The sequence below is a fragment of the Tursiops truncatus genome, chromosome 9, assembly GCF_011762595.2.
Source record: "Tursiops truncatus isolate mTurTru1 chromosome 9, mTurTru1.mat.Y, whole genome shotgun sequence".
NCBI lineage: Eukaryota > Metazoa > Chordata > Mammalia > Artiodactyla > Delphinidae > Tursiops > Tursiops truncatus.
This window is the reverse complement of record NC_047042.1, coordinates 82352248-82374115: the sequence shown is the minus strand read 5'-3', so window position 1 is coordinate 82374115 and position 21868 is coordinate 82352248. Positions and strand designations below refer to the sequence as shown.

General features: G+C 36.7%; 1 protein-coding gene across 1 annotated transcript in view; it reads left to right on the top strand.

Annotated features, from left to right (window-relative positions):
- TNPO3 (transportin 3) overlaps positions 1-21868 on the top strand; it is a 53619-nt gene that overhangs the window by 10457 nt on the left and 21294 nt on the right. The window contains exons 4-15 of the mRNA XM_033862694.2: positions 1647-1833; positions 4330-4505; positions 5033-5171; positions 6600-6746; positions 8819-8926; positions 10629-10720; positions 12875-13014; positions 15305-15496; positions 17170-17261; positions 18149-18225; positions 19711-19771; positions 20645-20785. Coding sequence (XP_033718585.1) covers positions 1647-1833; positions 4330-4505; positions 5033-5171; positions 6600-6746; positions 8819-8926; positions 10629-10720; positions 12875-13014; positions 15305-15496; positions 17170-17261; positions 18149-18225; positions 19711-19771; positions 20645-20785 — 1552 coding nt within the window. The remainder of the gene's footprint in view (positions 1-1646; positions 1834-4329; positions 4506-5032; positions 5172-6599; positions 6747-8818; positions 8927-10628; positions 10721-12874; positions 13015-15304; positions 15497-17169; positions 17262-18148; positions 18226-19710; positions 19772-20644; positions 20786-21868) is intronic.

The following is a 21868-nucleotide window of genomic DNA, read 5'->3' as shown; positions in this document are numbered from 1 at the left end:
GTTTTCTCATTGCGGTGGCTTCCCTTGTTGCAGAGCATGGGCTCTAGGCGCACGGGCTTCAGTAGTTGTGGCACACGGGCTCAGTAGTTGTGGCTCGCAGGCTCAGTAGTTGTGGCGGATGGGCTTAGTTGCTCTGCAACATGTGGGATCTTCCTGGACCAGGGATCAAACCCATGTCCCCTGCATTGGCAGGCAGATTCTCAACCACTGCACCACCAGGGAAGTCCCTATTTTTAAACATTCTTTATCCAGAAAAAGTTGCATTACACCTTACTTTGGAAAAAGTATACATCACAAAAACAGTTTACAAAGAGAAACAATGGTGAGTTTTAGTCTGACTTTTCATTTTATCTTTTATAAACTATCATATTTATAGTAATATCACTTTCTGTGGATGGTATATTTGCTAGAGTATTCCAGTGCTGAAGCTTGAAATACCAACTTTTCATGAAGCAATATACAATAGTACAACTAGCTTATTTCTACTCTATAAAATCGAGTGTATAGATGTGTTATTTATTTTATTAATTTTTATTGAGGTATAATTGATTTACAATGTTAGTTTCAAGTGTACAACATAGTGATTCAGAATTTTTATAGATTATACTCCATTTAAAGTTATTGTAAAATATTGACCATATTCCCTGTGCTGTATGCTATATGCTTATTGCATATTTATTTTATACATAGTAGTTTGTACCTCTTAATCCCCTACCCCTATCTTCCCCCTTCTCCTCTTCCCCTCTCCCCACTGGTAACCACTACTTTGTTCTCTGTATCTATGAGTCTGTTTGTTTTGTTATATTCATTTGTTTGTTTCACTTTTTAGATTCCACGTATAAGTGATAACATACAATATTTTTCTTTCCTATTTCACTAAGCATAATACCCTCTCCAGGTCCATCCATGGTTGTTTCACATGACAAATTTCATTCTTTTTCATGGCTGAGATGATGAGTATTACTTTAAAGACAATTCTGTTGATAAGATTACATTAATGCAGAAGTTGGATCTAAGAAATATACTGATAATTGTTTCTGAAACATATCTATCTTTGAACCAGTCTATAACCTCTCTGTACCTCAGCTTCCCAGTTGAGAGAGTGGAGATAACAATAGTACATACCTATACAGTTTTAGTGGGGATTAAGTGAATTAAGAGTGATGAGACAGGGCTTCCCTGGTGGCGCAGTGGTTAAGGATCCGCCTGCCAGTGCAGGGGGCACGGATTTGAGCCCTGGTCTGGGAAGATCCCATATGCCACGGAGCAACTAAGCCCATGTGCCACAACTGCTGAGCCTGTGCTCTAGAGCTGTGAGCCACAACTGCTGAGTCCACGTGCCACAACTAGTGAAGCCCACGCACCTAGAGCCTGTGCTCTGCCACAAGAGAAGCCACTGCAATGAGAAGGCTGTGCACCACAACAAAGAGTAGATCCCGCTTGCCACAACTAGAGAAAGCCAGCACACAGCAACGAAGACCCAACGCAGCCAAAAATAAATAAATAAAATTAGTTTATTTAAAAAAAAAAAAAGAGTGATGAGACAGTGTCTGGCAATTAAAAAGCACTTTTTACTGTTAGCTGTTATTTTTATCCTTCTCATCATTACACCTATAAGATGATTGTAATAATATTTAAATATAAAGATTGACATTATTTGTTGTAACTTTTTTTTTTTCTTCTTTTCAGATGACTTGTGTAGAAAAAGCAGGAACAGATGAGAAAATGCTTATGAAGGTCTTTCGCTGTTTGGGAAGTTGGTTTAACTTAGGAGTTTTGGACAGTAACTTCATGGCTAACAATAAGTTACTAGCACTCCTTTTTGAGGTTTTGGTAAGTAATGGCTTTGTTTATGACATGGTTTTTGTTTGTTTCTGGCACATAGTCACTTAGGGTAACTGCCCTTCTGGGATATAAGAGTGTTTTCAGAGTTTTGTGGAGTGAGTGGAAAGTGTATGGTAAGAAAGCAACACTGTCCCTTCCTTGTTGCCAAGTACCAAATTAAGATATTAGTTTTAGTGCTCAGAATAAAATGTAGTTAGGTTTAAGAGGAAAGCAGTCTTATATGTAGATTATGTATAGAACAATGATTTACATATTAAAATTCAAGTAACAAAAAAACCATTGGTCTCTTTTTCTTATTTTAAAAGTATTAAGTTGTGTGTTTCTAATAATGGCCATTGGGTGTTTGAGACAATTACAAATCAGAATATTATCTTTGTAATTGAGGTAGTTTACTTAAACATCAGGGTATGTATAGGATGAATTTTGGGTTTTTGAGATCTGAAGTAATGTATTTCTATATACTTGTGCATTTGTTCCTTAAACTTTAAAAGTAACATTGCCTAGTAATACATTCCTCTGTCTTGGTAGACAAAGAGTAAATGAGTGCTTAGAATAAGACTAGTTTTTAGAACAAGAAACAGCAATACCTCAAGCACAAATGTTAAACAGGTCTTTGGAGGTGGGTGTGACTTTGTCTCTTTCTCCCTGATGGTTTTCCTTCCATGAACACTTATTAGTGTGGAAACTCTGTGTTTCCATACTGGTTGTGTGCTGGTGCACTATAATTTAGAAGGTTTAGTATGATACTAGATTGATATCACTGTGAATTAAAGAAAGAAAAGGAAAACGCATTCTTCAAGGAGACATTTTTGGTATTGTAATGTTGTTCGTGTATTTCTGCTGTCATTCTTGGATCAGAAGCTAAAATTCAGGAAACTTAGGATGCTAATAATTGTTTTGCTTATCATTGTCTTTGTCTCCATGTCTATTGATGCCATACCTCAATAATGGTAATTTTGATTCTCATCTCACCAAGTTGTGTGAAGAGTAGTCAGTATTAAAAAATTCAGCTCCCACTTTTGTTTAAAAAGTGTGTAAATAAGTTTACGTATGAATGGAGGACAGTGTAGAACACACTTCAAACTTAAAACAGTGGTGACTCTTGGGAACTGAGATTGGGGTAAGGAACAAGCTAAGTAGTGTGCTAGGGTTATATTGTCTTCTCTACTGATCCAGTGTTAGGTCCTCTGTTACTTAAGAGTGTTTCTAGAGTCAGGGTCAAATGTATTCTCGTTCTTACATTTTTTTCAGTGGTTCGAAGTCATGCCACATAAAACTAAATATTTTAGTTTGCTTTATGCTTGGACCACGACCTTATTATATAACTTTTCCCCTATAGTTCTTTTTTAAAAAATATTTTAAAAATAATACTTGGTATATACAAAAGAATAAATTTGAACATTTAACTTTTGAAACATAGTTAATACAGTGAATATTTTTTAATTCACTGCCACTCAATCTAAGAATAACCTAATGAATAATTTGTGTCTTTGTGCTTTCCCAGCCCTGCTTTTATAGGTCCCCCTGCCCGCCCCCCCCCCCCCCCCCGGCTCCCCTCCCACCCCCGCAGAGCTTCTAAATGTACTTGTTTTTTTTATTATTCACAGAAGACCAATATGCCTTTGCTAAATTTATCCAACCTCTCAACTGTACTGTCCTGAATAGAAACCCTGGAGGCCTCCCTCCTTGAACCTTCTAATATTCTCTAATTTGTATCAGTTGCTCTTTTGATCTGCTCCCCAGCTGTCATCCTGGGACTTCTCTTTACTCTGCTTCTGGATTGGTTTAACCATTTTTTTTGACCTACCTCAAATACCTTCCTCAGAAGGATATGTGAGAAATAAATATTGAGTTTTTGCATGCATTCCTGAGAAATGTTTTTATTTCATTCTTAATCAATGATTTAGCTAGGTATAGAGTTCTAGGTTCACTATTCTTTTTCTTCAAAATTTCTAAGACCTTGCTTTCTCATATACTGGCAGGCATCATTGCTAATGAGAAGGTGGATAAACTGATTTTTGCTCCTTTCTAAGTTACCTTCTCCTCTCCTCCCCAGAAGCTTTAAAAATCTCTGTTTAACCTTAGTATTCTGAAATAGCACAATGATGTGTTGATACTTGTTGGACCCTTTCATTTTAGATAGTACCTGAATATCAGAAAAAAAGATGGAGAAAATTTCCATAGACTAAAATAGGGCAGGGAACACATGGAATTCCATTTGGAGGGACTGGTATGGAAGAAAATATGAATTTTAGAAGTCATATGACCATGATTGAGGTACAAAAAGGCTGATTTGCTTGGCATATAAGGAAATAATAGTCAGAAATAGGAAGATTGATGGATGTTGTCTCATTGAAGGCCATGACTATTAGGCTGTATGTATTTAAAGTACATGTTCAGAAACAGGCTATAATTGGTTTCCTGTTACTTGGATTACAGCTTAATGATCAAACTTCTTACTTCCCTACTCCTGCTACCTCCTAGCAACAGGATAAGACCTCATCCAACCTACATGAAGCTGCTTCAGACTGCGTATGCTCAGCTCTGTACGCCATTGAGAATGTGGAAACCAACTTGCCATTAGCCATGCAACTTTTTCAAGGAGTCCTGACATTGGAGACTGCCTATCATATGGCTGTGGCACGTGAAGATTTAGACAAGTGAGTAATTATTAAAGGCAGTAGACCTGGATTCATATACAGTCTGGTGTTCTTTTAAGTCACCTTTTATTATTTATCTATCCTTTGTGATTCTTCGTGACTCTGTGTAAATATATACATTGCATCCTCAAGATGCTCTGCTATTCTCATCTGAACCAAGAGTGGCAAATCAAATGCAGAGGGAGAGGTTGTGATCATGGAGAGTAGTAAGTTTTTGCACTTTAAAGGGTAAGGCTCTAAGAATTAGGGATGAGAAGTATCAAGTGTGATTTGATGGGAATTTTATTCAGATGTTTTAATAATTGAGAATTTTAACTGACTTATGAGTCACTTCCTTGTATGTATAAAAGTATGTGATTTAAGGAAAGATGTTTGTTATGGAAATTGTGATACAACATAGCAAATAATCACTACATGTCCCTTAGGCTGAGGATTGCTTTTATTTATTTGATTAACTGTGTCTGTGAGTATGAACGCATAATATCCAGATTTCTGACTTGATGTTCTCATTCCTCTTTCATTTACAGAGTTCTGAATTACTGCCGTATTTTCACTGAACTGTGTGAAACTTTCCTTGAAAAAATTGTTTGTACTCCAGGCCAAGGCCTTGGGGACCTACGAACTCTAGAACTGCTTCTTATCTGTGCAGGACACCCTCAATATGAGGTAGTGTTTATTCTATGCTAATGCCATTATTTTCCAAGTTGTATGTCACATATTATCTGCATTCCATTTTCTCCTGTCGAGCTTTTTATTTGTGGGAAATTATAGTTTTTTGTTTTTGTTTTTGTTTTTTTTGCGGTACACGGGCCTCTCACTGCCGCGGCCTCTCCCGTTGCAGAGCACAGGCTCCGGACGCGCAGGCTCAGCGGCCATGGCTCACGGGCCCAGCCACTCCGCAGCATGTGGGATCTTCCCGGACCGGGGCACGAACCCATGTCCCCTGCATTGGCAGGCGGACTCGCAACCACCGCGCCACCAGGGAAGCCCGAAATTATAGTTTTATTTTTAATTAATGTGATGGGGAGTTTCCTCTGTTTTGAATTTTTTAAAAAATATGTATTTGGGCTTCAGCTTTGATTCCTTTCTATTTTCCTACTTGGTTAGCTGGGCTGACCTGTTAGAAAAAAAGCCTATTACTTTTCCACTGAGGCTCCCTCTCTAGCGTCAGTTACTCTTTAGAGCTTTATAGCTAAAGAAAACATACCAAATCTTAACTGTACCTCCACAAGTTTTAACATACAAAAGTTTTCTCCAAATTATGGATGAAAATGAGAATGGCGTTGAAAGGATTTAAAGAGTCTTCTTCATCCCAAAATTTCTAAGACATGCTGCCTCTTTTAAGTTTGCTAGATTAAAAAAAAAAAAAAACTCCTCTTATTCAAGAAGCTTTATCTCCTCTTAATAGTATAAAAAGTGAGAAAGAACTCCCAAGCTGGGTTAGCTCTAGTTAAATGGCTCCATTTTGGATCATTAATGGGAAAGGATGGTAGGGCCCCTCTTAGGGAGGGACTCAGTAGTCCTGTGAGTCTCAGTCCTTTTTCTTTGATCATATAAAAGATAATGCGTATTTGTTTGACATAATCTCATGAGGATATCTAGATTTTGTTGAAACTTAAAACATTTTTGGGCAGAAGTATTGTACTACCTAATAATTATCATTCCTCTGAACAGTGCCATATGTAAGATGAGCTGTGGTTTGTACAGGTTATTTGTAGATGGTTTATCTGGTGAGAAGTGTTTTAATCTCAAAAAAAAAAGAAATAATTTCAGAATTTAGGAAAAAATACTTTTAAAGAGACTTCCATTTCTGTATCTGTTTCTCTAAATTCAGAATCCAATATACTGTTGGAGAAGTTATCCCAGGGCTGGACAGAGAATGTAAAGCCAGTCATCCTAAATGGAGTTTTGGGCCTAACATGGAAAGATAATTTGGGAGGATAATAATAAATCTGCTAGAAAAAAGATGGCTTCTTAACTGGTTCCACTCATATTGTTTTAAAGTGTTTCTTTCCTATTGGCCCTAGTAATAATAAAACTGCCTTCTTTTCTTATTCAAATAAACCATCTTTTCTCTTTCTTTTAATTTGATAGGTAGTAGAAATTTCCTTTAACTTTTGGTACCGACTAGGGGAGCATTTATACAAAACTAATGATGAAGTTATTCATGGCATCTTCAAAGCTTACATTCAAAGGCTGCTTCATGCCTTGGCTCGCCACTGCCAGCTGGAACCAGACCATGTAAGTTTTCTTCTCTACTTAATCAAGTCTTGATTTCCTCTTGTTTTCAATGCTAGCTTGAAAAGGAACTGAAAAGATAGAGAATAAAGCTAATGGAATCTGTGGGTTTTCTGTCACTCTAGCTTACATTGAAGAAGTCAGTACCAGTATAATGAAGAGTGCTAGGTCTATGTAAAAAGAACTCAATCCTGCTGAGCCAGTAATTCTTCTGGGAATTCACCTTAAATAATTCTGCAGAAGAAAAAAATTGCTATTTTATGTACAAAGCATTATCTATAAAAGTAAAAAAATGGTAAACCCACGTACAAGAGTATTAGAAGAAGAAATTCCCTGGTGGTGCAGTGGTTAGGACTTGGTGTTTTCACTGCTGGCGGCCCAGGTTCAGTCCCTGATCGGGAAACTAAGATCCCGCAAGCTGTGTGGCATGGTCCCCCTCCCCCCCCCCCAAAAAGAATATTAAAGAGTTACGTATATTATTATGTAGCATTCTGATGGATCATAATGCAGCAGTTAAAAATAATAACTTGAGATAGCAATAGTTGGTACGCTAAACGAAAAAATGTCAGATTTTATAATATGTATTTTTAATAGCATAAAATATGTGGTTGGATTAAAACTAACACAAAGGTGAAATATTTGTGTGAGGATGTGGAAAATAACTTATGATTCCCCCCCCCCGACACATATGTGCACATTTTTCTTTATATTACTTATACGAATTTTATAAGTTAAAATAAAATATAATCTATTTGCTTAGAATAAAATACACTAGAAATATTATAAAACAGTCCATTGGAAAACTCTTCAATCTCATTCTTCGCTTAGTCACTTCAAATTTTGTAGCATTTATTTCATTCTTTTGGTTGGTTGGTTTAATATCCCTGTCCTTCAACCTATAACTTGGAGTGGGTTTTTTTTCCTATTGCTTACTATTAAATCTGACATGAAAACTGTCTATTCATTTTAATGTTAATGTTGTTATTTGAGTTATGGTATTTTGTATTTCCACAGAACCTTAGTGATGATTTAGTTTAGTGGTTTTCACTACTTGTTTTTTAAAACTGAGGAATCTTATCTTCAACTACATATTGCTTGGAAGCCTGATAAGTAAATAAAAGCCGGGCTGCTCTGGTTTAAATGGCTCTGCTTGCTTGATCCGTTTCTTCCCTTTGCTAGTTCTGTGACACCATTTCCCTGGCAGGTAATTCCTTACACTTGTAGGTGTATAGTGCTTTATAATTCATTATCTCATCTGAGACAGCCATTGTTTCCTCCTCATTCCTTGACTTTAATTTTTGCATCTTAAAGCAAGGAGGTTGAACTAAATCAGCAATTGTCAGTAATACTAAGGGCTTTTTCCAGATACCCATGGTCCAAGATTCTTATAGGTGCCCATAACCATCTCACAATTGGTAAGCCTTAGTTTACTCACAGGAGGGTGTTGGAATAAGAAAACCTTAAGCATGAAATGTAAATGATCTCTGTATTTTTTAATGAAAAATTCCAAATATACAGCAAAGGGAAAATGATTTTATAGTGAATATCTGTATACCTACTAGCTAAATTCTACCATTAATATTTTATTATACATGTCTTATTATGTATCTGTCCACCTATATAAAATTCTTTTTGAAGTCTAATATTCTATTCTGTGTCTAGTTCTTGTGATAATGGTTGATTTTGGTAGATCTTGAACCGTAAAGCTTCAGAGGCTTATTCAGTAATAAAAAGCTAGGCCTTATCTAGATAGGCTAATAAACTCTTAAGTTACCACCTCTTCTAGGTCACTTCCCACCCCCACCACTCCAGATCTTTCCAACAGCAGGCAAGATGTAGCTGGGACACACAAAAAAAGAGAAGCGTTTCTAATAGTCAAGGCAGAAGATAGGTTGTATTGACTTGACACACCTAAAAGTTTGGGATACCCTCTATAGTAAAATGTCTTTGTGATTTAGGCGATTCATCTTTTTGTTCATTGGGACTGGATTGCTTAATGGCTTTTTTACTCTTGATTTTATAAAGTAAATGAAAGCCTTAGTTTAAAACAAATGTTATCTGATTTGAAATTTCAGGAGGGGGTTCCTGAGGAGACTGATGACTTTGGGGAGTTTCGGATGAGGGTGTCAGACCTGGTGAAGGACTTGATTTTCTTGATTGGGTCTATGGAGTGTTTTGCTCAGGTAAGCCCATTTGGAGATTCTTAGCAGTTTTACCAATCACTTTAATTGTGTTAACTTCTATGTCTTCTCTAAGTGTTCCATCTTTTTCTTCAATCTTGATGGCTAAATGGGACAGTAGATATGCAGGTGCCTAGCACACTGCCTGGCATATAGTAGCTATGTTTGTTTAGTATCTTACAAGCCAATTGCAGTAAACAGTTCAGTTATGGTTTACACTATAATCTTGCTAGTGAGAGTTGTTCCACTTGTTCAGTTGAAATGGAAGATCATGGATAAACCTTAAAGCCCCCAAGATACTTATAGGGAATTTGGACCTAGCCAGGAAAATAGACAAGTTTTTCTGCTTTAATAATTATGTATCAACTCCTGGCAACTCTTAGTTATTTGGCATTTCCTTTGTTCACATTTATGGTTAGATTCCTTTGCAGTTTCATCCCAGAGGTGACTATACTAGAGTAGAAGAATCATAGTCCTGTGGTTTTCCTGACAATCAGCGAGTAACATTTTACATCATAAGGTTGCAGTCACCACCATTCCACATCACTTAACATTAGCATAATGTCAGGTGGTTTTCATATTGCTGGATCATGCTCTGAATCCAGAAATACTAGTTTTAATGCTTTGTCAGCAATACTGAACTAACCTAATTTGGGGGGATGGGTAATCCAGGCATTTTGTGTATTTGGGGGCATCATCTGATCTAGAAAGTGTTCATAAAATTATAACTATATTTCTTTATATTAAACAAAGTATGTTTCTTTATCTAACTAGAAAGGGTTGGGGATTCTTAGCAGATTTAGTGAGATCCCCAGATCATAGGCAGATGACCTGTGCTCAGATTTCAACTCTTCTCTCACTGGCTCTGCGGCTTTGAACAAGTTACTTGTTCTTCTCCAGACCTCAATTTACAAATTTACATAAATTATTAGTCTTGTCCAAGATGTGTACTGTGGGACACCAGTCTCATGAGATGTTCTTTGCCAGAAAAAACAGTTCTGTCAATTAAAACTGGAAAATGACTTAAATAGTATATTTAAAGGCTCTGTGAAGTCATACAAGAGAATTGTTTAATTTTATCTTAACTAGCAGTGTGTTATATGACTACAGAAATCTTATTTAGACTAACACCCAGTCATATCCCACTGATGGATATACCCTGGGAAGTTTCTGGACATCTCTGAGTATTCTGTTTGGTCTCTCCCCATCTCCCCTTGCTTGGACATGGTATTGTGATGGGTGCTTCAGAACAGCTACTTTTTAGGAATTTAATCTATGCTACTAGTGTTGATGCAGACAAGTAGTTAAAATAATAGAAATGTAAAGCCAATGCATATGCCGAGGTTTTACATCATATCTCATTTTTAAGTGTGTTTATGTATTTATGAGTTATTATCAGGACCAGGAAAAGACACTCGTGTAATATGTTTTGTTTTCTCCATAATACTCATTTTGTGGGAGTAGATGGTAATCTTGATATACTCTTGGGGCCCTAAATGGGTTTGTTTCAAATATTAAACTAGTATTACTTAGAGTTAGTGAAGATTTGAAAAATGAAGATACTATTTTTCCCTGGCTCTGAGAGATAAATTTAGAAGCAAGGGGCTAGATTTATTTTAACTAACAGAGTTTTTTGTTTTGTTTGTTTTGGAATTCTATTCTGTTTTCCTTTTAATGGATCCATAATCCACCTCTTCTTCTCTAGTTATATTCTACTCTGAAAGAAGGCAACCCACCCTGGGAGGTGACAGAAGCGGTTCTCTTTATCATGGCTGCTATAGCAAAGAGTGTTGATCCGTGAGTGTCTAATAAGTCTTTTGCTGGGAACTCTTAATATCAGAGGAAGGAAAATTACAACATTTTTCTCGTATGGGATATGTTTGGAAATTCTTAGAACTTCTTACTTCTATAATGCTGTCTAGTCTTCTGACTTCTAGAGTCTAGTCCAGAGTAGCATGCATTGTTGATATCCACGTTTTAAACACATTTCCTAGAGTTAAAATTATTTTGTTCTTGATGCTAGGAAAAGAATGCTGATTTATCTTCCCAACCTAGGCTCCCTTGTGCAAGTTGGTATAATCAAAACTTTGTTAGACTGTTAAATTGTTGGCACTTCCTTAAAAGCATTTGAATAGGCACTAATTTGGCTCTCACCTGCTTTTGTGACCTTGGGTGAGTTATCCTTACAAATATTTAATTATATTGTTCTCCTTTTTTCCTGTCTTGGAGAGTCATTTGTAAGTTTCAGAGAGGCCAGGCATAGGTACCATTTCACCTAAAAGAATAGCAAACTCTAAAGGGCAATTATTATTTTTGTTTTCGTCATTGGAAAATTTTAAATTATTAGATTTTGATTTCTAATTGCTTAGCATAGAAGTTCTATTTATTATTTCAACATGAATCCTTAAAAACAGAATTTACTGTGTTATGTGAGTTTATAAATCAATGCTAGTATCTGTCAAGTTTTCCTGTATTGTAATCAGATGTCTGCAGTTGAGCTCTCTGTCCATGGCCTTGGTTGGAGAGATGGTTAAGGCATGTATTCATAAAATGTACAGTCTTCTTTCTTAGCTGTCTTACAGGGTCTAGTCAATGAAATCTTATGTTGTTTCTAATCCAGTAAACATTTAAGGAGGTAGAGTAGGTTTGTTTTTCTCTATTAAGGAGTTCTGGTCCTGAATCACATATCATACTATTTGCTTTGAAACCCATTTGGTATCTTTTGGAAACTTCAGTAACAGTCTGAAGATTATTACACTAATAATCTAACTGATTTGTGTTGGTATGAGAAAGGATGGGAAGAGAGTCTCAATAATTAGCTTAGTGCCCGTAGGAAGCATAAAGCATAAATGAGAGAAGATTTTATTTTGTTTTTTGTTTATCCACATTTCAAGCCAGCTGCATGATTACAATTTTTTCTTAGTGTATGAAGGACTTAATAGACTTAGTGTATCAGCAAGGAGTGCTCTTGCACTAATCCAGGATTTATTTGCATTTTAAACATCTTTCATTTCTGGATTACGTTCTACCACTTTGGGAGCATCCTCCACTCTGCTTAAAGAACTTCAGCCAGGGCTTGCCTGGTGGCGCAGTGGTTGAGAGTCTGCCTGCCGATGCAGGGGACACGGGTTCGTGCCCCGGTCCGGGAAGATCCCACATGCCGCGGAGCGGCTAGGCCCGTGAGCCATGGCCGCTGAGCCTGCGCATCCGGAGCTTGTGCTCCGCAACGGGAGAGGCCACAGCAGTGAGAGGCCCGCGTACCGCAAATAAAAGAGTGAAAAGAAGAGAAGGAAAGGGAAAAAGTTAATTCATGGAGCTGTGGAAAGTATTTGGATAACTTTAATTTTCCCTCATGTTCTAAGTCAGGGCACCTTTATTCCTACAGCTTGTGTTCTTGTTTCTTTAATTAGTGAGCTGGCCCACCCATGCTTACCTGTTCTTAAAGTATCCATTATCCAGCTATAAGAAATCTTTTGGAGAATAACAACTAATAGCGAGTGGTCTAGAATTATTTCTTCATTCATTTAGCCATTCAGCAGTATTTATTGAGTGCCCACTGTGTGCCAGGCACTGTTCTAGGTGCTGCAGATATAGGAATAAATAAAATGGATTCATTAAAAGAAGACATTGATCCACAGTAATTGCCTGCCTCTCCAATTTGAAGAGCCTTATTTGATAGCAGGATGTGTCTTTAGACACTTCACTGACATTGAGAAGATTAAGGAGCAGTAGTATGCTTCTCAACTGAAACAATGATATCTTCCATTTCTGTCTTTTCCTCCTTTTTGAGGGTTAAAAAACTTTCATACCAGATGTTAAGCACTTTTATCCAAATGGTTATTTATTTAGAAAGAAACCCTTTAGCAATGATTTGTGTCATTGCAGCCTGTTTTTTAGCCAGAACCTAACCTCTGAAATTGGTAACTCTGAGTACTTGCCTTCTAAACTCAGGGAGAACAATCCAACACTTGTGGAGGTCCTAGAAGGAGTTGTCCGTCTCCCAGAGACCGTACATACAGCTGTGCGATACACCAGCATTGAATTGGTTGGAGAGATGAGCGAAGTGGTTGATCGAAATCCTCAGTTCCTTGGTATGTGTGAACATTCCTCTGCAGCTGCTGCTTCTGATTTTTCTGCTTTCTTTCTTTCTCTCTCTTACTTTTGCTTTTGTTTTCCTACTTTCTCTTTTATTGGTAGGTTGAATGTTTCTAGACACTGAGACTAAATATATGAGTTATTGCTTAGTTGATACAACATTTTATAATCTGATCAGACTTTGGAGAAAGGACCTCTGAAAGATTAGATCTCTAGATAGGGAAACAGTTTGCTACTAGTACTGTGCTTCAGCATAACTATTTCTGTCTTTGTTAGGCTTTGGCATAGGCTTGAGCTAATCAGACTGTCCTGTAGTTCTAAACTAGAAGCTGCTAATAGGCTAAAGCAAAGACAGTTGGGGGGGGGGTGTTATTTCAGTGTTAAATACATGCTCCATTTAAAAACTAAGAATTATTATTGAAACTAAATAAGTACAAACTACAATGAAGAGTGTTGAGTTATATAACTTCTGGCTGCCTTTACTGACTTGAAAAAATAACTAAAGATCATATAAAATAACTTTAGAATTGAAAGTAAATTTAGAAATAATTTCTTCTAATCCCCTCATTTTCCAGATGAGGAAACTGAAATACAGAGAGACTAAATAATTTATCTAGGTTAATATATATTAAGCCCACCTGATGTTCAAGACTGATATATTCTGAGAATTTTAAGAATTCTCAAATTCGTGAATATCATTAAGTTTGTGCTGTACTTATGTTTATTACCACCTTTCGACTTGATTTTATTTTACACATGATCTTTTTTTATTGACTGAAACTCTTACTTAAAAAGAGATGTGTGTTCCTATTTTCTTGTTTCTGTATATAGAGCATATAAGATAGATAGGCTTATTACATCATAGCTGAGCCACTTCCAAGTTCAACATACCATTTAAAAATTTTTTCAAAATACCTATTTTCTAATTCTTAAATCTCTTCACTTCCATTATCTGTCTCAAAATTTGGCTTTCTTTTCTGAACACTTTCCACAAAGAAACTAAGTGGGTTTATCTGTTTGTTAAGGCTTATATTCAGTACCACCTGTAGTATCTTATTCAAATTTGTGCCTCAATTAGAAGACAAATTGCTGAGTGTTCATACTTACTCTAGAATAGTCAAAAACACAAATATTTAATTTGAGAATCATTGAAGCCTATAGTATTAGAGTTGCGTGGGCTAGGTTTTAGATTCTAGTTCTGATTCCCATGCTAAACAGGCCTTTTTGTGTGTGTGTGTGGAAGGGAGCAGGTTCATGCTGGGTTGGTGCATTGTTTTTGTCATTAGACTAGAAATGGAGATAACTTTTAAATGGGCTTTCAGAGATTACTTCTTTTATAAGGTTTGGTATGCGGTTACTCTGTAGTACACATAAAGTGCTCTTTAACCATGTATGATTTTTCTTAGGGTTTCTTCATAGAAAAAACATTCTGATTTTTATGAAGCAAGGTAAAGGATAACTAGGATTTGCTTTATAGGAATTCGCCTTTGTAATCCCTTTTCTTAGAACACTTACATTTGGCAGAAAGTAAAACATAATGAACTAATTCTTTTAGAAGTGCTAAAGATCCATCTGTGTGGTTTGGGGGCCTTTTGTAATTATAAAGAAGCAAGTATGAAAGTGTCAGCTTTAGATAACTGTCATTGTCCTGATTAATGTAGACTGCTTTTTTTTAAACAAAGTGACTAATCTCTGAGTATAATGGTACTCTTTGAGCCTTATCATCTTTCTTACATTACCCTATTAATACTTGATGGTTATATCCACCAGTGGTTTCAGACTGAATCAGTGGTTTTCAAACCGTGCTCTGTGAAGCCCTAGCAACAAGCAACAGTTGATTTCCACAAGGAAAGAAATGGAAGATAAATAGATAGGACTCTCTCTGACACCATTTGTCAGTGAGATCAGCCCCATTTTTATATGCAAAAACATTGGCGTTTAAACACATTTCTTTTTTGTTTGTTTTTTGTGCGGTATGTGGGCCTCTCACTGTTGTGGCCTCTCCCGTTGCGGAGCACAGGCTCCGGACGCACAGGCTCAGCAGCCATGGCTCACGGGCCCAGCTGCTCCGCGGCATGTGGGATCTTCCCGGACCAGGGCACGAACCCGTGTTCCCTGATCGGCAGGCGGACTCTCAACCACTGCGCCACCAGGGAAGCCCCACATTTCATTTTTTAAAAATGGTTCTTTTGCTTAAAAAGGGAATGTAAAACCTTTGTTCTAACAAATAGAAATTTTCCTTGAGTTTCAAATAATGTAATCTTTACGTATGGATTTTCTCCTTAGACCCTGTGTTGGGCTATTTGATGAAAGGACTGTGTGAAAAACCTCTGGCTTCTGCTGCAGCCAAAGCCATTCATAACATTTGCTCTGTCTGCCGAGACCACATGGCTCAGCACTTTCATGGACTCCTAGAGATTGCCCGTTCCCTTGATTCCTTCATGTTGTCTCCAGAGGCTGCTGTGGGCTTGCTAAAAGGTACTTACTTAAGATATTAAGAAGGAACAGTCTCTAAGCCACTTCTAGGGGTTATATCAGTTGTATCCCACTTTTCAGTTGCAGTTTACTCAGTTATAGGGAAGGTCACTCAGAGGGGAGGGTGTTGATTATGTGTACATGCATTCTTAGAATATTTTAAGGCTATATAACTAATACAAAGTGCTTACAGTATTTATAGCACGAACCTAGATTTTGGGTGGAGACAACACATTGGAACTAAACATAGTTCCTTTTTGAGTTGGGGGAAAGAATAAAAATGGAGACCAAATAAGCATTGCTATACCATAGAAGTAAGTGGAAATTTAAAGGTAGTGTGCCTGGCTCAGTCCTATAACTAGAAGTCAAGGGTTCTGGTCGCTTAATGGTCTTTAACCATTACTGATCAGTTTACACTGATCAAAAGGCAAACAGCCAGGGTGGTGATGAAACTCAGAGTAATGGAAGAACTAGAGATATTATGCTAGGGGAAAAGACTTAGAGGAGACTTTAACACAGTGGCTATTTTTAAATATTTGAAAGATTATCTTAGAAAAGAGGGAACAGATTTATTTTATGAGGAATTGATTGTTGACAGTTTACTGGCTCCTAGAAAGAAAATGCTTTGTAACCATACTTTCTGAAAACAAATTGGGGTGTCCTGTGAGGTAGTGAAATCCTTAAAGCTAATATATCAAATAAAAGATTGAGCAATCTTTTATTGGGGTATATCAAATAAAAGATTGGGTAATACAGCCTGTGCAGCATCTTTTAAGTCTCTGTGAGTGGCAGACAGCCTTGTCCAGATTGGATGCCTGTTAAATGTCAACTAACTGTTCTTTCTCACTTCTATGATCAGGTTCCCTACCAGCCAATGTAACTATGCATTTTCAGGACAGATTTTCTTTTCTTTTCAATCTTCTTTTGCCACATTTTCTGGCATTAAATCAGGTCAGATTTTTCTTAACTACTGCCAGCGGGTATCGCTGCCATCTTGTCATTTTCTAGTGAAATTTAACCTTGATGCTAATGTGACGTCTAACTTAGAATGTGGCATCCCAGTTATATCAGTGGTATCTTCTAGATATAGAAAACTTTTTAGTAACATTCTTTTCTATAGGGATGAATTAAAAGGAGAAAATTGTATTTGTTAGATTTTTTCCCCCTAGTTTTAAATAAAAAATCTAATTCGTCCATGGTTTATAGACTGTCAAGAAAAATCATTCAGTTTTTTATTCAAATGTGAAGGTTTATGGATTTATTACTGTTTATTTGGGGGAAAAGGGGAGAGGGGAGATTTTTCGAACTATTTAAAAATGAAAGAAAGGCAAACTTAACTATTACTTTTCTGTTCAAAGCACTCATTTAAATCTTTGAAGAATTGGAAGTGGGGCTATCTATGTATTTAAACATCTTTAAACCAATAGGCTGCTGAGGAGAAATAGTTTAATATTAACTTCAGTTGTAAATGTCAATGTGAAAGTCAGTATGGTCTTCTAAGCCAAATAAAGAAAAACCCAACCATAAATAACAAACTATTATAATTTAAAAACAGTGCTGATCTTTTTGAAAGAATGGAACCAGTCAGCCTTTTCTGTCAGCCATATGATGTAGACCAATGAATTACCTCAGTTCAGTTTTTATTTTCTTCATTTGTATCATCTTTTGTCTTTCAGGGACAGCACTTGTCCTAGCCAGATTACCTTTGGATAAGATTACTGAATGTCTTAGTGAACTATGTTCTGTTCAGGTTATGGCATTGAAAAAGGTGAGTCCAGTTAAGTAAGGGGTGAAACAAATATAATATGTTTACATGTTAGAAAGGAAAAGACAAAATTTTTTATTTGCAGGTGGTCTTTTATCTAACCAGAAAAGCCAAGAGAATGAACTGAGAAGTTATTAAAATTTATAAGTTTATCAAAGTAGCTATATATATGAAATAAGTATTCCAAAATCAGTAGATTTTCACTGTATCAGAAATACCATTTACAAGATGACAGTGGGAAAAACACCATTCAAGTTAACAACCAAAACCATAACCTACCATGTTTCCTTGAAGAGTGTTGTAAAAACGTCAGCTCTTCTCAAATTACTTTTATGGTACCATAGCAATGAACATACCAGTGGGATTTTTAGGAGAACTTGACGAAGTGACTCTAAAGTTTATCTCTAATAATATGCTGGTAGAAGTATCTAAGAAATTTTAGGAAAGAAGAGTAAGAGGTAGCAACTTGCCTTACCTCTTAAAATATATTATAAAGCTATAATAATTTTGAAGCTTTATATTATAAAAGTATAATATAAATATATATTATATAGTATAATACATATAATCTATATTATAATGTATAATGTCTATAATATCCTAATCATTGTAAAAGTAAATGGGAAAAAATTAAATGATACTGTTTTCTACTCCACAATGATCATACAGTAAAAGTTAATATGCATTCCTGGCCAGGATGCAGTAAGATGGAGGAAAATAATTTGCTAATATGAATTTAAAAGTTTTTACCATTTTGAGTAACTTTCAGGAATCTGTTATAAGGAAATAATCAGAGATTGAGACAGAGGTTGATGTACAAGGGTATATATTGCAGTGTTTGCTGTACGTTTGTATGTGTAATGACTGAGTGTTAATATCTGTCTCTTCAGCTGTTGTCTCAGGAGCCCAGCAACGGCATATCCTCAGATCCCACTGTGTTCTTAGATCGCCTTGCAGTGATATTTAGGTAAGAAGAGAGATGCCAGGTTCCTGCCCTGGGTTAAAAGCTCAAATGAGACCATTAGGTATTGAAGTAAGGAAGTGTTTTTTCCTCCAACTTCCGAGTACCTCCTATAAACTCCCTCTATCAGGAGACTAATTTAGTCCTATTACAATTGCAAAGGCAAATTCTAAGAATTTATTTTTGGTAGACCTTTGTCAAAAGGCCCTTTAAAATGTAATTAATTCTCTAGGTCTCTAGATCAGTGATTCTCAAACTTTAACATCCATCAAAGTTGCCTGTAGTACTTAAATTACCAAGGCAACAGATTGCTGGGTCCCATTCCCAGAGTGTCTGATGGATTGGATCTTGGATAGGACCCAAGAATTTACATTTCTAATAAGTTCCCAGATGCTGTTGCTTTTTATTCCAAGGACTACACTTTCAGAGTCATTGCTGTTATAGTGTATGGGTGCAAAAAAATAATGAAGCCTCTTCAATAACCAGGTGAAATTAAACTTTCTTTGAAGTCAAGAGGAGCATAATGATTAAAACAGCATTAGAGTGACAGTGTTCAAAGAGTGATCCTTTCTTAGTTGCATAATATAATTTGCGAGTCCTGTAGGTATAACTGGAATATCAATTAATAGTTGCATAAATACCTATGTGGAAGAAATTAAAACTGAGGTGTTGTTCTAGCTTGTTCTTATCTACACATATTTTTTCCTGAGTTGGTATAATGCTTTCCTTATATAATTAGGGGAGCCCTGTTGCATACCATTCTGAGAGCCTATTAACAATAACTCCTATTTCACAATAAATGAAAGAAAACCTGCAAAAGGTGGACATGCCCTGATTTTTTAAAAATTAGATTTTTATTGAGTTGCTATTGAGCTTTTTAAAATTAAAGAATTTTGTTCCTTTAAAGAGGTAGGTAGCTAATCGTAGTGGGGTTTTTTTCCCCCCTGCTTTCCTTCAAATTAGTGGATTCTAGAACTAGACAAATAGTTGGATTGGATGTACTGTGGGTGGGCCCATGTTGTGTATCATTGGATTTAGACTAGAACCATGAGAAACGTCTTTGGTAGACCAGGGTTCCTAATGCTTTTGCCTTTTAATGCTGGGAATGAAGCAGTACTTGGTTTCTCATAGTGGATTTAGACAATCTGAATATATTTATTAGTTTGGAAGAAACTACATATTCAGGTTTATAAAGGGAAAAAAGATGGAAAGGATAGTTGTAGCGCCCCACACCCACAGCCCATGTAGCAGAGTTGGATTGAATTTACATGTTACAGTAGAAGAGGCTTAAAGGTGAGAAAAAATTGATGGGATGATTTAAACTGTGCTTGTGTTTGAACAGAGTGGGAGGAAAAGGTATTGATTCTTAAAAATACCCTGGTTTTCTTTAATTGGTGAGAATGATACTAAGTAAACTAACAGGGATTAGGGCCCTGGTTCCTTGATGAATTTGCTCTTCTTTCGCTAATTTGGGCCATTGTCTTTCCCCAGACACACCAATCCCATTGTGGAAAATGGACAGACTCATCCGTGCCAAAAAGTCATACAGGAAGTAAGTGCTAATGTATGCCTGTGGATCTTCCTTTTTCCTTATAAGGCTCTGGGTAACTAAAGTGAGAAGGTACTGTCTTCTAGGTTCACAGGAAGATTCAATTTGTTGATATGCTTTAAATATCAATGAAAAGAGGAACAGAACCATCCAAATAAATATTTTTGATTTTAGATTTGGTAAGAAAACAGGCTGTGGGGAAATGCACTGAAAGGCCAAAGTAGGGAGAGATTAACTGTGTGAATCTTATTGTTGCTGGGAGGCATGATCATTACCGGCAAAATGTTTTTGACAAAGCCAGTTAACCATCATAGTTAGTTTCCTCTTTGATAATGTACTTCCTTTGTACTTTTTTAAAAAATGAGGGTAATGTGAGGATCAGAGGGCATGTTTTAAGAAGTGCTTTTCAGACTTCAGGGGGGAAACACCAAATATCCTTACGTGTTCAGCGGTATCAAAGCTTGCCATTTCCTTAGCTCTAGTCCTTTTGTTCAAGGTCTTCCAACTTCTTGGAACTGTCTTTAAATATCTCTTCCTCTATAATTCATTCTGCTTCTTCCCATCCTAAAACAGGAAGTCCAGAATTTAGGAAAATATGTATCTTTGTCTTTTCGTAAAGTTAGACATGGTCCTCTTGTGTTGTAAAGAGTCATTGTGCTTCCGTTAAGAAGTGGTTGTTTGTCAGTGATGGGTAGTGTATTGAACCTCAGCACATATACACACACCCACTGACCAGAATCAGGCCATGTGTGTTCCTATAAAGAAAGATTTTTCCAAATTATTTAAAAGCCAAATAAGTTGTTACCAACTTGGGAGCATTTTTTTCAGCACTTAGTTGTTCATTTTCTTTCTGTGCTCTTTTCACTTTTGACTCAGATATGGCCAGTTTTATCTGAGACTCTAAATAAGCACCGGGCTGATAATCGGATTGTAGAACGTTGTTGCAGATGCCTCCGTTTTGCTGTTCGCTGTGTAGGCAAAGGATCTGCAGCCCTGCTGCAGCCACTAGTCACACAGGTGAGTTCTCTACAAGAGGGAAAATGTACAGTATACAGAATTTTGAAATAGGAGCCTTTTAGAACAAAAACTCTGCTGATGAAATGAAACATTTTTGCATTTCTTAAATACAAACTAAAATATATTTGAAAGAGATAAGTAGTGCCTGTGGTATGTTATTTATAAGGCAAATAGCCTGTAATCTGTTCTGTATAGTGATAGTCTAAATAGCAGCGCATTTCAGTGTGGAATTCAGAAATGGGAATGACTTTAATGCTCAGCTCTTATATACCCATGTTAAACATTTTATATTAATTTCCTTTTTAAAAATGTGGCAAGTCAAACTTTGCTATTTCTGGCCCAAAGAGATGTTCTTCTTTCTTCACCATAGTTAGTTATTTACATAAGTCTCTTATTTGTCAAGAAATAAATATGACTCTTTCAATCACCAAGATTGGTATGTAATTATGATGGTGTGCCTCACTATACATGGCTCTCTGAGATCATATTCATGTCTAGAATATTCTGTATGAGACACTTATGACTAGTGACTTAATTCACTAAGTAATTTATGTTGGTGTTAACCTTACAGTAGGACTGGAACTAGATTTAGGCAAGTGAGGTGCCATGGGCACAAAATTGACGGAGGTGAGGCAAAGTGCGACTCTGAGCAAGTACCTTCTCAGATTTTGCACTCATGCTGTGAGGAGAACTACCACAGGGCTTCAGCTAGACCCCACCCAGCCAACCTGAAGTGACCCTTCTCCACCTGGGCAGGGCATCTATCAGGCTGACTCTGACAGTGAGTGCCCCCTCAAGTTCTGCCTCACTCTTAAGGAAGCTCTTACCCAGAGCCAGGATCATGCTGTTGCAGTGTCAGTTGGCACTTACATGACCATGCCTCCTTAAATTATAGATTTGATTAAAGTTTGTACAGGTAAATATTTTAACAGAATTTTAATTTTTAGCGATTTTCTGCATTTACTGTACCCTGAGTACAACAGTATATGTTTGCATTTAGGCTGTGTCCACCTCTGGTCAAGTGTCCCCTTCAGTGCAATACATTCTGGGTCCAATACAATGTGATTTAACTCCCCTTTGCTA